Source organism: Rhodnius prolixus, unplaced genomic scaffold (assembly GCF_049639745.1).
Source record: "Rhodnius prolixus isolate KJV_2025 unplaced genomic scaffold, Rpr scaffold_16, whole genome shotgun sequence".
NCBI lineage: Eukaryota > Metazoa > Arthropoda > Insecta > Hemiptera > Reduviidae > Rhodnius > Rhodnius prolixus.
This window is the reverse complement of record NW_027411616.1, coordinates 4,141,326-4,156,767: the sequence shown is the minus strand read 5'-3', so window position 1 is coordinate 4,156,767 and position 15,442 is coordinate 4,141,326. Positions and strand designations below refer to the sequence as shown.

Here is a 15,442-nt window from a genome sequence, read left to right as displayed (position 1 = left end):
AATGTTTATTTTTGTCTACTATTTCTACTATCGGTACATTGTCCGATTTGTTTTAATTAAATTTTATTGTATTTTAAGTTTATTTCATTAAGACGAAAAAAAAATCCCGATTTCAATCGATTTGGAAATTACAATGCCTAAAAAATAAAACACGTGAAACTTTTGATGGATAAATTGATGGCATTCTTTAGGTCATTATAAAACACAAAAAGTAACTAGAGAGGATTTCTACGCAATGGAAACTAAAATTAATGAGTTACAAGAAGAAAGTAAGGCGCTGAAAAAGGGTTGGCCGGCAAGTGGAATGCCAGCTCATTCAACACTATACTTGACGTTATAAACTTTTTTCTTTTTCTTTTTTTTTTTTTTCAAGAGAATGTAGAATTTGAATGTAGAGTTATTTTTGTTATTGAAAAAAAGTCATTTTTTAAACCCCATTCAAAACTCTTATACAACTGTTCTACTGGACAGTTTTAATAAAACATTAAATTGACCTACCTCACAAATGGGGTCCTAATATCGAATGTAGCATACACTATACTACCGAGCCGAGTCATGAGGGATACAGAAGACTCAGGGGGATCTTTTGCTGGAGTAAGTAGTGGTGGTAGAAATGAAATAGCACCGTGTCCTCTCATTATTCTCCTGAGAATTTCAGATACTGATTCAGCTAGGGATACGAACCAATTTGATCTCCAAGATGATACGTTAAATGTAGCATCGAGTGTGGGTGGCATTTGCTGAAATTATACAAAATTATGACTGAAATTGGCAATGATCTTTCTACGAGTATTCAGATTAATAAATCAATCACATAAAACGACAACAAATATTGCAAAAAATAAAGCGTTTTAAAAAATATTTTAAGGCACTAAAACTGTTTGGTAGGACAGTTGTAACATGTAAGGGTTGATCGTCAACAACTGCACGAAAAAGCATAACGTTGAAAAACAACAAAGACCATTTTTTTTTGCTTTTTCTATAAAAGATAAAATTCCCAAATTTTATTTAATATACAGGGTGCTCATTTTAAGACGGCTCAAATGCATTTCATGCTTAAACGGTTGATCTGAGCAAAAAATGGTAGAGGAAAAATTTGTTGCCCGTCACCGCTAGTTTCAGAATATGAGACTTGATTTTAGATTCCTACCCGCATACGCGGCTGACGCGCGACCAAAAGTGAGGGTTCGCAGTTGACCCCCATTTCCATATACACAGTTTTAAAAAGTATAAAAAGTTATGAAAGAAACCGGAAACCGCAATTCAATATCTTTAAAATTAAAGGTGCTAGGCCATTTCAAAATCTGGTACATATTTATTAATCATGTTTCAATGTTTTAACCTGTTATCAAAGAGAAAGAAGAGCACGTGATAGGTCATTTTATGTATTTTTTCATCCCCTTTCTAATAAAAATATTGCCAAGGCAATACTTAGCTCTTTAAAACTGTGTAAATGAAAATGGGGGTCAACTGCGAACCCTCACTTTTGGTCGCGCGTCAGCCGCGTACGCGGGCAAAAATGTAAAATCAAGTCACATATTCTGAAACTAGAGGTGACGGACAACCAATTTTTCCACTACCATTTTTTGCTCAGATTAACCGTTTAAGCATAAAATGCATTTGAGCCGTCTTAAAATGAACACCCTGTATAGTCGCTATATAAAATTAATTAAAATTACCTTTAGGAGAGGAGTTTGCCCCACGCAGGTCAGGCCCACTCTAAAAAAAATTACTGTTATAAAGGAGGATATGCACTATATATAGTGCATATCCTCCTTTATAACAGTATTTTTTTTGCAACAACATAGATTAAATAGATTTCGATAAATACGTGTCTGAAAATGGGCAAAAACGGCATTTTCAAAAAAGATTCTTGTTTTGTTCTTCTTCTTCTTGGTACCTTTTTTGTAAACAAGTAGCGTCTAAACGCGTGAACTGATTTTAATGAATGAGGTGTCATTCGATTAGCAATGTTATGTAGATGTGCCTTTTGGGGGTCTTGACGCTGTACATCGAATGGGAGAGGAGTTAGCCCCATATATGTGAGGCCCCCTCCAAAATTATTATTACTAATAACTCAGTAAAACTTAACCCGATTGTGATGAAATTTGGAAGGTTGAAAGGGTTAGGGCTCCCCTATGTAACATTAAAGCGACGTTCTGCTCTTACACCTACTAAGGGAAGTTTTGCAATGATTTAAAATTATCGTTTCGTGAACCTATTTTCTTCAATGAAGTGTTACTTAGTTCAAAAAGTGATCTAGTTTAGCATTATAAGAGGTATCGACGCTGTTACCTTTAGGAGAGGAGTTTGCCCCACGCAGGTCAGGCCCTCTCTAAAACTATTATTACTAATATTTCTACAGCAGGTCAGGCCCTCTCTAAAACTATTATTACTAATATTTCTACAAAGCTTATGACCAAACTGTTTTGATCTGTAATACTTCTCCTTGGGGAGCTCAGGTGAGTAGGGGAGGTCGAAGCAGTTACCTATCTCACGTTAAATAGTGTCTATTTACAATTATTGTACAGGGATATTTACAGAAATATATATATACATAGAAATACTTACAATCGCATAGATAATAGCAAAGCAATTGATATATACAAGCAGAAGAGTAATGCTAGATAGACATGCTTGAAAAACTAAAAGAGAAACCATGCACTATTGCATAACAAAAGATAAACTAAGGTAAACTAATAATAAAATAACAAAACTAAAGCTGATTAATAAGGAAAAACAGAAATATTAAGAAAATAAGCTTTTTGAGCACATGCTCTAGAGACTGGAGAGAAGGTTATTATTATTTCGTTGGGTTCCGCTACTGGCGCTAGCTGTCCCTGACAGATCTGCCAACCTACGCGGTTACAAGCTTAGTCCGATTTTGGTAAAATTTAGCACGAAGAAGCGGTTAAAGGTTCCCTACGTGCCATCATGCTCTTACACCTACTAAGAGGAAGTTCTGCAATCGTCTTTCGAACTGATTTTAATGAATGAATTGCCTTCAATTTGAAATTTTAGATACGGTAGATACGGCTTTTTGGGGTATCGATGATATATATGGACATGGGGGGGGAGTCTGCCCCACGTAAAGCCCACTTTTAAACGGTTATTAATAAAAACTCTGTAAATCTTTGCCCGTCTTTGATCAAATTAGACAAGAAGAATTTAGAATGCCCGACATTCAAGTGTCATCCTGTTCTTACACCTATACCATGCCGTATTCGCAGTTTAAATTCTCTTTGCCAGTTTATGGAGAAGAAGTGTAATTGCAAATAATTTTTCTTTCCCCTCTTTAGAAGTACTGTGATCACAGCATGTTTTCTCTTACATCCCTTAAAAGGAAGTGGTGTTATCAAAATGTATCTTTTTTCTTTTATTGGTAAATGCCATTTTCTTTCTATATTATCCCTCTTAATGGGTTGTAATTATTCATCACTTAATTTCACAACGTTTCCACAGTCTCTATCTTCTTCCCACCAACTTGTTACCATTCCTCCATAACTTGTGTCAGTTTTATTTCATCCTAGATCTTCTAATTATTCCCGATACCCGTACATTAAAGAAAATCGTTGTATATATGAATTTGTTCCAACCAAGGAACAAGAAAAAAAATCAATCCAAAAGGTACAAAAATATCCTTAACAAAAACTTAGTTTTAAAAGTTAAGAATAAGGGTTGATTAAACGTCAAAAGGTTTCCAAATCAGCAAGTACCGAACATTTCATTCATACTTCTAGTATCATATTTTATAGAATGTATTAGATGTCACATGCTGCCGATTTTCATGCACAAAATATTTGTTCAGTAATAAGTAGCACCAATTTAATTTATATTGTGTAGCAGGTATTAAACTATTCATGCACAGGTTTACACAAAAAAAAAGGTTAATGAAAAATATAATTATGTTGACGTTAAAATTAAAAGTGCACATACCACCGACTTTATTTTGTTTTTGACATCAGATTTAAGTGGAAGTTAAGCGCAGCACAAGGAAGTAAACATCGTCGGCTTATGTTCACTGTTCAAATAAACTGATTGGTACTTTACTTTATGCAATAGTTCAGCATTAATAATATGTGATTAATAATTAATCTAGTTGGTTAATATTAAATGTTAATGTAGTTAATGTTATATATATGTAATATAAAATAGATATGCATATTTTTAGTTGGTTATAAAACTTCTTTACAACAGTACTCAATTAAAGGGCTTCATTAAATTTAAGTTTGAAAATGAATGAATTATAATTACAAGTATTATTACAAGTAATTTTTGCTCACGCAAGACGAATTCAAGACTAAAATTTCGTTTCAACTCCGTAATTCAAATTACAACAGTAAAAGACCAACTCTAACTTACCATTTTTCTTTTTAATGTGTTAGTGAATGTGATGATAATTCAGAATAAAGGTAAATCACAAGAATAATTTGGAATAGAGTTAAAATGAAATGACTTTTTAATACTAACTATGATGATGAGATATATCTTGTATCTCCTTAAAAAAACTTACAGTTTAAAATTTTAAGTATAAGGGTTGATTAAACGCCAAAAGGTACACGATACTAGAAGTATGAATGAAATGTTGGGTACTTGCTGATTTGAGTACCTTTTGGCGTTTAATCAACCCTTATACTCGTACTTAACTTTTAAGACTAAGTTTTTGTTAAGGTAATTAATATAGTTTATTATTGTGAACTTCTTTATTTATATTCTTAATCTGATTACATATTTATATGTATATAATTTTGAAGTACATAACATATATACTGTAATTTTATATTTTTTAAATTAATTTATCTCTATCTTTAAAGGTATCAAATGTTTACGGTAGTCATTTAACATTGAAGTACTAATTATTTGATTATTCAGAATAAAGAGTGCAATAAAGAGAAAGTATGAAAAAAAATGATAAAAAGTAAAAAAGAAAATACCTGATTAAAACATGATGCGATTAGGAATTTATAATCTTTACTCTGAGGGTTGCTTAGAGTTCTCCGGACCATTTCCTTTACTTCTGCTTCTTCCAGCTGAGGTGGTGGAACTATGTCACACTGTAAAACTTCTTGAGAGCTAGGCCTTGATTTTACATCATGATCTAACATCCACCTTTAAATAATATTAATAAAACAAATAAGCATTAAGGATTATTTATTAAGGAAAGTTCTTTACACAAGAGCTCAGGAATACCTTAGCATTCATACCACTCAGGATAATGAATATTAACATTTAGAGCTTCAAGTGCTCAATATTATTTTTTTTTTTCCAATATCGTTTCACTAATTTTGAAGATCAGTTAAATGCTCTATACTGTTATCGATTGAGATAATTAATCGGAATACATCGAATACTTGTTTATAAGAAGAAGAATAAAGGTAAAATTGTATTAGTCAAACAAATAGTTAAAACTTACCAAATGTTAAGATTTTAACAAAAGAACATAACCACAGCGTGAGTATATGGGGGTACGAGCGAAGCTCACAGTTAGTTAGCCACAAGTTTTACTGTTGTCGTTTTCTTGATTAGGAAAATTGGAAGTACGTAGTGGCAACATTTTTTACCATAGTGTTTGTGGTAAAACTTATAGAGAGAGCATTACATACTACGAACGTTAAAGGAAAAAGCGAGAGCACTACACTGGAGGTAGAAAACTGAAAATTTCCTGCGGATCCCGAAGAAAAGAAAAAAAGTAATCGTAGCGGAGGTTTTTAAGTACTATTTCACTTCCAAAAAAAAAGTTTAAAGAAACATGTAGAGACAGCGTAAACGGGCGAGGACGCCCTAAGAAAGAGGAGTGGGGCTCACGGGACTAGCGAGCCAGCTGTACGGCCTACAGCGTGAGCAAGGTGCTATACTAGGGTTGTTGCTCGTTGTGAGGTGTCATTCGTTGAGTTCGTCCGAGAGATGATCTGGTTGAAGTTGCTTTGGAGGACCCCGGAGAGAGAGAGAGACCTGTTTATTTCCTATAGTTGTATTAACGTATGTTTGTAAAAATAATTTTTGTTCTTGTAGTAAATTTGGAATGTTAGATATTTGGCAACCCTGTAGAGGGTGTAAGAGAAGGGCTGACCGCTAGGGGTGGCAATAAAGTTGCAGGTAGCAAGGGACATTCCTTTTTCTGTTCCATTACTGTGTGTGATGTGCGTTGGGCCTTGTGTTGGCGTTAGAATCTTATGTCTTATGTGAATAAACTATACTTATGATAGATTGGTGTTTATTTCTACCCTTAGTATTTAAAGTATTAATTTGTGTTTTGTTTTCTTCAGTTTTTCCTTTAACTCATTTTTGTATTCTACAACTTCAGGTGTGGGGTAAAGAACTAGTAAAGTGGGGTCAAGAACTGGTAAAGTGAGTTAAAGATCGGTTAATTTGTTAAAGAATAGTCAATTTGTGTGAGAAAAATGAAACTTGGCAACATTAAGAGGATTGAATCCGCAATTTTGTGTGCACCGGTAAGGGAAGCTAAAAGATTGTATGAAATTATTTTTGGTCTAGATGAAGGGCGTCTGAGTAGAAAGAAAATAAAGGAATTTGAAGGTTTCAAGTTAAATGATGTGGACTTATGTAATAAAGTGGAAGAATTGAAAGATACATTTTCATTGCGTGAGTTAAAAAGTGTTGCAAACCTATTAGGTATTCAGTTAAGCCCTAGACAGGATGTGGCGTCTGAGTTGTGTAAGTTTCTAAATAATATTAGCTTACTATTTGAGGCAATAAATGAAGAACAACTAGACGAAGAAGAAGATGAACACTGTGAGGAAGTAAGTGAAGGAAATTCTACTAGTTCGAAACATGTTCAGCAATGTCGACCATTTCAGTTTTCCTCTAAAGACATTGAGGAAAGTCTGAGGCCATTCACCGGCGAAGATAACTACACCATTAACTTGTGGTTAACTGATTTTGAAGAATTGGCACAAGTTATGAGGTGGCAAGAGTTAGAAAAACTGGTGTTTGCAAAGAAATCATTGAAAGGACTTGCAAAACTTTTTGTTTACGGTGAACGCGGGTTAACCAGTTATAGTGCATTGAAGGAAGCACTTGTTGAGGAATTTTCTAGGAAAACGAAAAGTGCTGAGCTTCATAGAGCGTTAAGCAAGCGCACCATGCAGAAAGGTGAGTCTCTTCATCAGTATGTACTAATCATGAAGGAATTAGCTGCTAGAGGCGACATAGACGTAGAATTGCTGATTCAATATATTATTGATGGCATTCCTGATCCGCTTCCAAACAAGTTACATCTTTATGAGGCCCAAGATTTGAAAGAGTTGAAGAGGAAATTAATGATTTATGAACGAGTGCGGCCCAAGTGTGATTACGAAGGCAGTGTTAAGGAAAAGCCTTTACGATTAATTAAGATTGTTTCGGAGACGAAAGTAGAAACCAGGAAATGTTTTAATTGCTATCAAGAGGGGCATTTAGTGACTGAATGTCCGAAACCCAGACGTGAGAAGGGAAGCTGTTTTGAGTGCGGCAAAATGGGACACCTTCAAAAGGAATGCGAACGTCAGAAGCAGAGCACACCATCTTTAGTTTCGCTGGTAGTTGAAAAATCTGTTCTACCTCCATCCACAGCAGACATCCTCAGAGAAGGCGCTACTCCTAGTGGAGGAGTGGAAGCCTTGCCAGGTTCAGCAATATCATTGATAAGGGAAGATCGTGTAAGTGAAGACGATATATTACGTGAGGTAGCAATTAATGATGGTTCGGAGTTACTGTTAATTGATTACGGTGAAGTAGAATTTGTAAACCCTGAGCTTAATATGAATGATGTAAAATCTGTCCCTAAAATTGTTAATGAGGATATATCTAACGAGAAACGTAGTGAACCCGCTGTAGAGATTAAAGTGATTCCTGAGCAAAATCTGTCAATTCTACAGGAAAGTGATAAGGGAATTAGTGAAAGTAGTGAATGTTTAGAGGAAAAAGTACTTAAAAGATTTGAATTATGTAATGGGTTGGTGTTCAGAAAGAAAAAAGGGAAAATTTTATTTGTAGTTCCCGAAAAAATAGAGAACAAAATTGTTAGTAAGTTTCATGATTATGTTGGTCATTTAGGAATTAATAAAGGTGCTCAATTAATTTTAAGGTCCTGTCGGTTCCCAAAATTACAGGACAAAATTAAAGATTACATTCCTAACAGTAATTGTATTGCTTGCAATCCAATCTTAGGAAAAAAAGAAATGTGGTGGATAAAGTTTTGCTCCATGCTAGGTACCTGTTTAGGGGTATATCAGGTAACTCAGATTCCTTTTGATGGAATTTCTGAGTCTGGAATTTGCAAAGTATTAGCAATTCCTGTGTTAAGTTATAGAGGTTTTATTTGTTCGAGGAGTATAAGTGCTCAACCCTTGAATTTTGTATATATTAGTTAAGTTATGATGTTTGTTAATTAAGATTATGATAGGTTGTTTTATTAATCATTTATGTAATATTGTGTATTAATGATTACTTATTTAACTTAATTTTCTTTATGTATTAGCTTATATTGTGTTCAGTTATGTTTATTAGTATGAATAATTAGTATTTTTATTTAAATTGTAAATTAGCACTCTTGTGATCGAGGGCGATCACGGGTCAGGATTGGCCGAGTTGTAGTAAATTTGGAATGTTAGATATTTGGCAACCCTGTAGAGGGTGTAAGAGAAGGGCTGACCGCTAGGGGTGGCAATAAAGTTGCAGGTAGCAAGGGACATTCCTTTTTCTGTTCCATTACTGTGTGTGATGTGCGTTGGGCCTTGTGTTGGCGTTAGAATCTTATGTCTTATGTGAATAAACTATACTTATGATAGATTGGTGTTTATTTCTACCCTTAGTATTTAAAGTATTAATTTGTGTTTTGTTTTCTTTAGTTTTTCCTTTAACTCATTTTTGTATTCTACATTCTTAATAGATTTGGTTTTCTTTTGTGTATTCTCTGTGTTTCCTTTACTTACCTACCCCCTCCTCACAAAAAAAATAAATAAATAAAATAAAAATTAAAAAAAAGCTTTCTGGTCCAGGTCTGGAGTAAATCAATTTTCAATTTTTTTTTTTACTTAATGTAATTTCTTTTTAAGTTGTGTTTAAGAAACAAGATTTTTCATTTTACTTTATCATTAGTGCTCCATTTTTAGTTTTTTTAAAAAAATATTCCCGCATACTTAAGTAGGATCAGTAAATATAATTTTGAAATAAACAGAGATTTTGAGTTTGCCGTGACAAAAACTAATTTCTTGAAATTTGTTTTGGTAGAAGAAACTTCCGGTTATTTTTATTCAACATATGTATTTGTATAGTGTTAAAAAAATATAATTACGGAGTATCAATTAGTCGTTTGCTTATTATTATAAATGTACAGGTGTATATTTGCAGACACATTTTTGCTTCATTTTATTTCCTAGATTGATTTTTTTTTGTCTGTGTGTGTTCATATTTTTCCGGAATAATTTTCGCTGCTGGCTACTGACATTTTATTTTATTGGGCATTTTTTTAATATTTAATTTTGGTTTTGTGTATTTTTTAAACCTTTAAAAGCAACCCCTTTCTCCACGAAGCTAGCCTGGGACAAGGCAATGTTCAGGTAACAATAGTTACCTTATAATGTTATTCTCGTAACGTTTTTACTTGATTTCATAAGTGGGCTCAATTTTCTTGGAAGTGAATTATCATCTATTTCTTTTGTGACTAATCTAATTGTAAATTGAACTACATTAATTGCGAAGTTTGACCATACATAAAAGTAGTAAGAAGTAAATTAATGCATACTTCCGACTATCAATCAAACGTCATGGATTCGCGGGCCATATGGAAAAAGAGAAAAAAGCAAAATTCCACAGCTGGGGATATCACAAGATAATTTCTATCATGGTTATGGAAGCAAGGTTTTACACATGCAAACATGGTTTTCAAAACAAGAATTAACGGCCTAAAAATGATTCGGAAGCTCTCTTAGTGGATGACCAAAATGAATGGGCTACTTATTTAAAGTCTTGGCTCTCTATCGGCAATGGGAATGTTATTGACCCACAACTGCAACTGGCAACTGTGGCCAACCAGAGTCATGAAGCAGAAGTATCGCTGGAGAGAGAACAAATATGAGAAGCATTAATGCAAATGAAAGAACAAGATACGGATGAAATACCCGCGGTAGAGCTGAAACTAAGAAATTTAACAGAATGAAATAATACTTTAGAATTGGGTAACAGTAATTTATGCCCAAACCTTAAAACAAATTATAAACTGGAATTCAAAAATTAAGGGTCATAACGCCTCTTAGTTTCTTAGGTATCTAAATTTAGGTTAACTGGATTTTCTTCTAATTAAAAGAATTACTCCTTGGATGATAAGTAAGTACACTTCAATAAGGCGTAATTCGAGAGCGTTCAACTATTGAACATATATTTCCTATCCGAATTATGCTTTAAAAAATCTTCTAATAATGTCATCCTGCATCATCTGATACGTAGACAGAAATCAGTTTTGGCAAGGACTTCATCACTTAAAAATACCTAATAAACTAATATGTCTTATAAAAATGCCCCTCAATATTTTTAAGTGCCGCGTGAAAATCCAAGGAGCTAAACGTAAAGTAATGCTTATTATTTTTCAGACGCAATTTGAGTCCGACTATCGATAAGATGTCGTGGATCGTGGATAGCTAACCGCTTAACGGGCTACGCCTACAACCACTCTATTTTAAAATTGCGCTTTTTGTTCAAAATGAACTTTAATGAGCTATTAAATTTAAAAACTGAATTATTTTCTTCCTAAGATATATGTAAAAATTATTAAAATAATAATACAATAATATAACCATTCTTAACATTTGTCAATCACCTGATTAAATGAGCTTGATGAGAAGACGGACTGTGTGGGAAATCAGAAGGGAAGACTGGATTAACCTGGCGAATATCTTTCATAATTTTGCACCTCTCCATAGACGTAGCTACAGGAGGATGGCACATCTCGAAAAATATTATCCCAAGGCTGTACGTGTCAACTTTCTGTAGCAAATCAAAAATTTACATGATATTAATGGGCTGCATTCATTGTTTATAATCGCTGCACAATTTCTGCATGCTCCGTGGTAGGCGAATTCTAATTAATATTTTTTAGAATTTATTGGATGTCACAGACCCTAATGCTGGCTATTTTCATTTATGAAAGATTTGTTCAAGTAGCATTTACCGTATCATCTATAAATCACAGGCTAAAAAGAAAAACGTTATAAAAATCAAACAAATTATGAGGCAGAAGAATTCAAAAACTTTTATAAACAAATGCTTACATGAACGTACATCAATGATTTTATTTATTTTTCAAAATAAAAATCGTCGGTTTACGTTCATTCTTCGATTAAATTGATTGTGACTTTACTTAATGGTAGTAATCAAGCGTAAATAATAATAAGTAATAATTAATCTGGCTTTATATTAAATAATATAGTTTTCTACAACTAAATTCTTAATCTACGTGTTCTTCCCACAATGTTGTATATATATAATATAAATTAAATAGATAAAGATATGCATATTTTTAGGACAGCCAATAAATTATTAAAGTATTTTACTACAAGTACCCAATTAAAGTATGCATTTAATTTAAATGCATTAGTAAATTACAACAGAGAAATCAATAATTATTGTTGAATAATACTTTTTGTTAACTGTGTTATTTGTGCTCTCGAATACTTCTGTTGGACGAATTGAAGATTCAAATTTTGTTTTAACTCCGTCATTCAAATTTTAACAGTAACCAACTCTAACTTTGACTTTTTCTATTTTAATGTAAAAGTGTATTTGATTACTCAGATAAAGAGCATAATAGAGATCAATCAGAAAAATAATTTAGAATAGAGTTAAAATATGGTGCCTATGTGTTTATGAAGATGTAATGTACAATCTATCGTTATTATAACAAATTAATGGCCAGCATAAGGATCTGTGACATCTAATAAATTCTAAAAAAAGTTATTGAAAAGTTAATACAGTAAAATTACTCAAATGATATCAATGAAATATTAATGAAATTATAGGTACTTGCTGATTTGTGTACCTTTTAAAGTTTATTGAACCATTATTATTAAATTTTTAAATTGTAAGTTTTGTTAAAGAGATTTTTGTACCATTTAGAAAGATTTTCCTTTTTGTCTATTCTGCAAAGTAACATAACTGCTTCAAATTGAGAATAAGCAATATTTTTATTATATCCTGATATGGTATTAAGTTGAAACCTTAACTACAACAGGACAAATCTTTTAAAAGAATGCTTAGTGTTGCGGTCCCAAAAGAATCCATAAAAACAGTTTTCTTGGGAAACCGTTTCAAATAAAATAGGAAAATATTTGTACGTGAATAGCAAAATTAAACTGCGATTTCAGTACTTCATTTTAAGAGGAATAAGAAAAATTAAGCTGCGATTTAAGGACTTTTTACTAAAAAGGCATAGAAAAATTAAACATCAAATATGCACGATTGCAATATATCCCTTTAATAGCTGTAAGAATAAGATAGGACTTTAATGTAACGCGGTAAAGCGTAAAACTCCCTTCCTAATGTTGTAGATATCAAGATCCACAACAGCTATATCCACTTAGAATTTTGTTTCGAATGACAATTCACTCCTGTATGTAAATTGGTTTACGCGTCCACAATTTGAACGATTGCAGTACATCCCTTACTAGGCGTAAGAGCACGTTAGCACTTTAATGTCAACTAGAAAAACAACAACTTCTTGGCAAACTTTGTCGAGATCGGGCTAAGATTTACATGTAATTAAAATTAATAGTTTTAGAGAGGACCTAACTTACGTGGGGCAAACGTCTCTCCTTAACTGTATTCAGCGTTGAAACCAACAACAGCTACATCTTTTATTTAAAATTTAACCTTCCACATCTCATTACACATAATAACTAGAACATTACTATACATACCAATTATAGAGCAGACTTTTCCTATAATTCGGTAAAAAATTCAGTAAAATCGGAACAATACAAAGAGAAATATAGAATAGGTTTTAAATTTGAACGATTTGCAAAACCTCCAAAACTTAACCTGCTAAAACTCAATAACTATTTTAGTAGTGGGGGCACATGCATATGGCGAGAGAGTGGGGACAGCGAGGTGCTGGTCAGAAAGGCCTAGGCCAGAGAGACGTGCACATATCTACGTGTCCCTAGACGCTATAAAAGATAAAAAGGGTTAAGAGGAAGTCCCGCACTGGTATCCGACTTGAGGAGGCATCGGCGGCGGTGGGTGAGTTCTATGTGGAGGTGGAGGATTGGCGAGAGAGACTTGGACTTTTCGCGTGTTTCTGTGCAGCTCTAGTATTCGTTATTTTAGTTATTAGTTATTGTAATATTTAAAGAGATTGGTTTTCAGTTAGCATTAAGTTTATGTTATGTAATTAAAACTGTCCGGTAGGACAGTTGTATAAGGGTTGATCATCAAAAACTGCACGAAAAAGCGTAACGTTGAAAAACACCCAACTTTGACAATTTTTTTCTCTTTTTCTATAAAAGATAAAATTCCCAAATTTTCTTTAAAATATAGGGCAAATCCTCCTTTATAACTGTAATTTTTTTGCAACAACCTAGATTTGATAGATATTGAGAAAAAAGATGCTCAAAATGAGCAAAAACGGCATTTTCAAAAAATGTTCTTGTTGTTGTTGTTCTTGTTGTTGTTGTTGTTGTTGTTGTTGTTGTTGTTGTTACCTTTTTTGTAAACAACGTAGCGCCTAAACGCGTGAACCGATTTTCATGAATGAGATGTCATTCGATTTGGAATTTTATGTAGATGTGCCTTTTGGGGGTCGCGACGCTGTACATGGAATGGGAGAGGAGTTAGCCCCTTTTATGTAAGGCCCCCTCCAAAATTATTATCATTAATTACTCTGTAAATCTTAGCCCGATTTTGATAAAATTTGGTAGGATGACAGGGTTAGGGCTCCCCTACGTAACATTAAAGCGACGATCTGCTCTTACACTTATTAAGGGGAAGTATAGCAATCGTTTCAAATTATCGAAAAGTAAACCGATTGTCATGAATAAAGTGTCATTCGAATCGAAATTTTGTACAGATTTGCACTTTAAAAGTCTCGACGCTGTGCCTCATAAGGAGGGGAGTTTGCCCCACCCAAGTAAGGCCCTTTCTAAAACTATTATTACCAATATTTCTATAACGGTTAGTCCGATTTTGATAAAATTTAGTAAGAAGAAGTGGTTAAAGCTCCTCTACGTGGCTGTGAAGTGCCATCATGCTCTTACACCTACTAAGAGGAAGTATTGCAATCGTTAAAATTTTCAATGAGTGAACCGATTTTCATCAATGAATTGTAGTTCGATTCAAAATCTTTGCCTCTTTGCCTTTTAGGGAGAAGTACTGTAATCGCAGTTTATTTTTCTTACTCCTCTTAAAGGGAAGTACTGAAATCGCAGTTTAATTTTGCTATTTACGTACAAATTACCTTCCTATTTTATTCAAAACGAATAACAAATTTTTCTCAAAAAAATTGTTATTGAGGATGGTTTGGGGACCGCAACTATAATCATTCTTTAAAAAGATCTGTCCAGTGGTAGTAACTCCGACTTAACACCTTTTCAGGTTATAATGATAAAATTAAATTTATTATTCCCAATTTTAATAAAATCTGAAAAGCAGATATGTAACTTTGCAAAACATACAAAAAAGAAAATTTATCCAAAAGGTACAAAAATCTCCTTAACAAAAACTTACAGTTTAAAAAGTTAAGTATAAGGGTTGATTAAACGCCAAAAGGTACACAAATCAGCTAGTACCCAACATTTCATTGATATTATTTTAAGTAATTTTATTACATTAATTTTCATTAATATTTTTATGAATTTATTAGGTGTTTCACAGACCCTTATGCTGGCCAGTTCATTCATTTTCTTTTTCTTTTCTTTTATGATTTAAGTCGCGTCAACATCAAGGTTATTGGCGCCCGGAGCTTTTTTCAGTGCACTGCCGGCCTCCGGACAGTGTTCTCTCGTTACAGACAACTCTGTCCATCACCCGGACAGTGAGCTGTAAGAAGCTCTTAGAAAGAGAAAATCAAGGGTCAGCAGCTGGATTCGAACCCGGAACCTCCACGTGGGAATCCAATATGCTAACCGCATAGCTAATCGCTTCCCTTTGTTCATTCATAATATTTTATTTTTTTGTTATAATTATGATAAAATGTATATTATATTTTCGTAATTAAATAGGTACTTTATTTTAGCTTTATTCCAAATTATTCTTCTGATTTATCTTTATTATGCTCTTTATTCTGAATAGTCACATATATCGTATGTATGTACATGCACGTTAAAGTAAAAAAAGACAAAGGCAGAGTCGGCTACTATTTAAATTTGAATCACGGATTTAAAACAATATTTCAGTCTAGAATTCGTCTTTCCGAAGTATTTGTGAGCACAAATAACGCGTAGGTAATATCAAG

General features: G+C 33.2%; 1 protein-coding gene across 5 annotated transcripts in view; it reads right to left on the bottom strand.

Moving 5' to 3' along the window:
- Positions 1 to 15,442, bottom strand: part of LOC141457473 (eIF-2-alpha kinase GCN2-like) — an 82,242-nt gene that overhangs the window by 13,796 nt on the left and 53,004 nt on the right. For 4 of the 5 annotated variants that reach the window (XM_074134501.1, XM_074134500.1, XM_074134499.1 and 1 more), the window contains exons 13-15: positions 10,817 to 10,983; positions 4,935 to 5,109; positions 499 to 740 (exon numbers count right to left, since the gene is read on the bottom strand). In XM_074134501.1, the coding sequence (XP_073990602.1) occupies positions 499 to 740; positions 4,935 to 5,109; positions 10,817 to 10,983 (584 nt within the window). The remainder of the gene's footprint in view (positions 1 to 498; positions 741 to 4,934; positions 5,110 to 10,816; positions 10,984 to 15,442) is intronic. The other variant, XM_074134502.1, reaches the window with a different exon arrangement.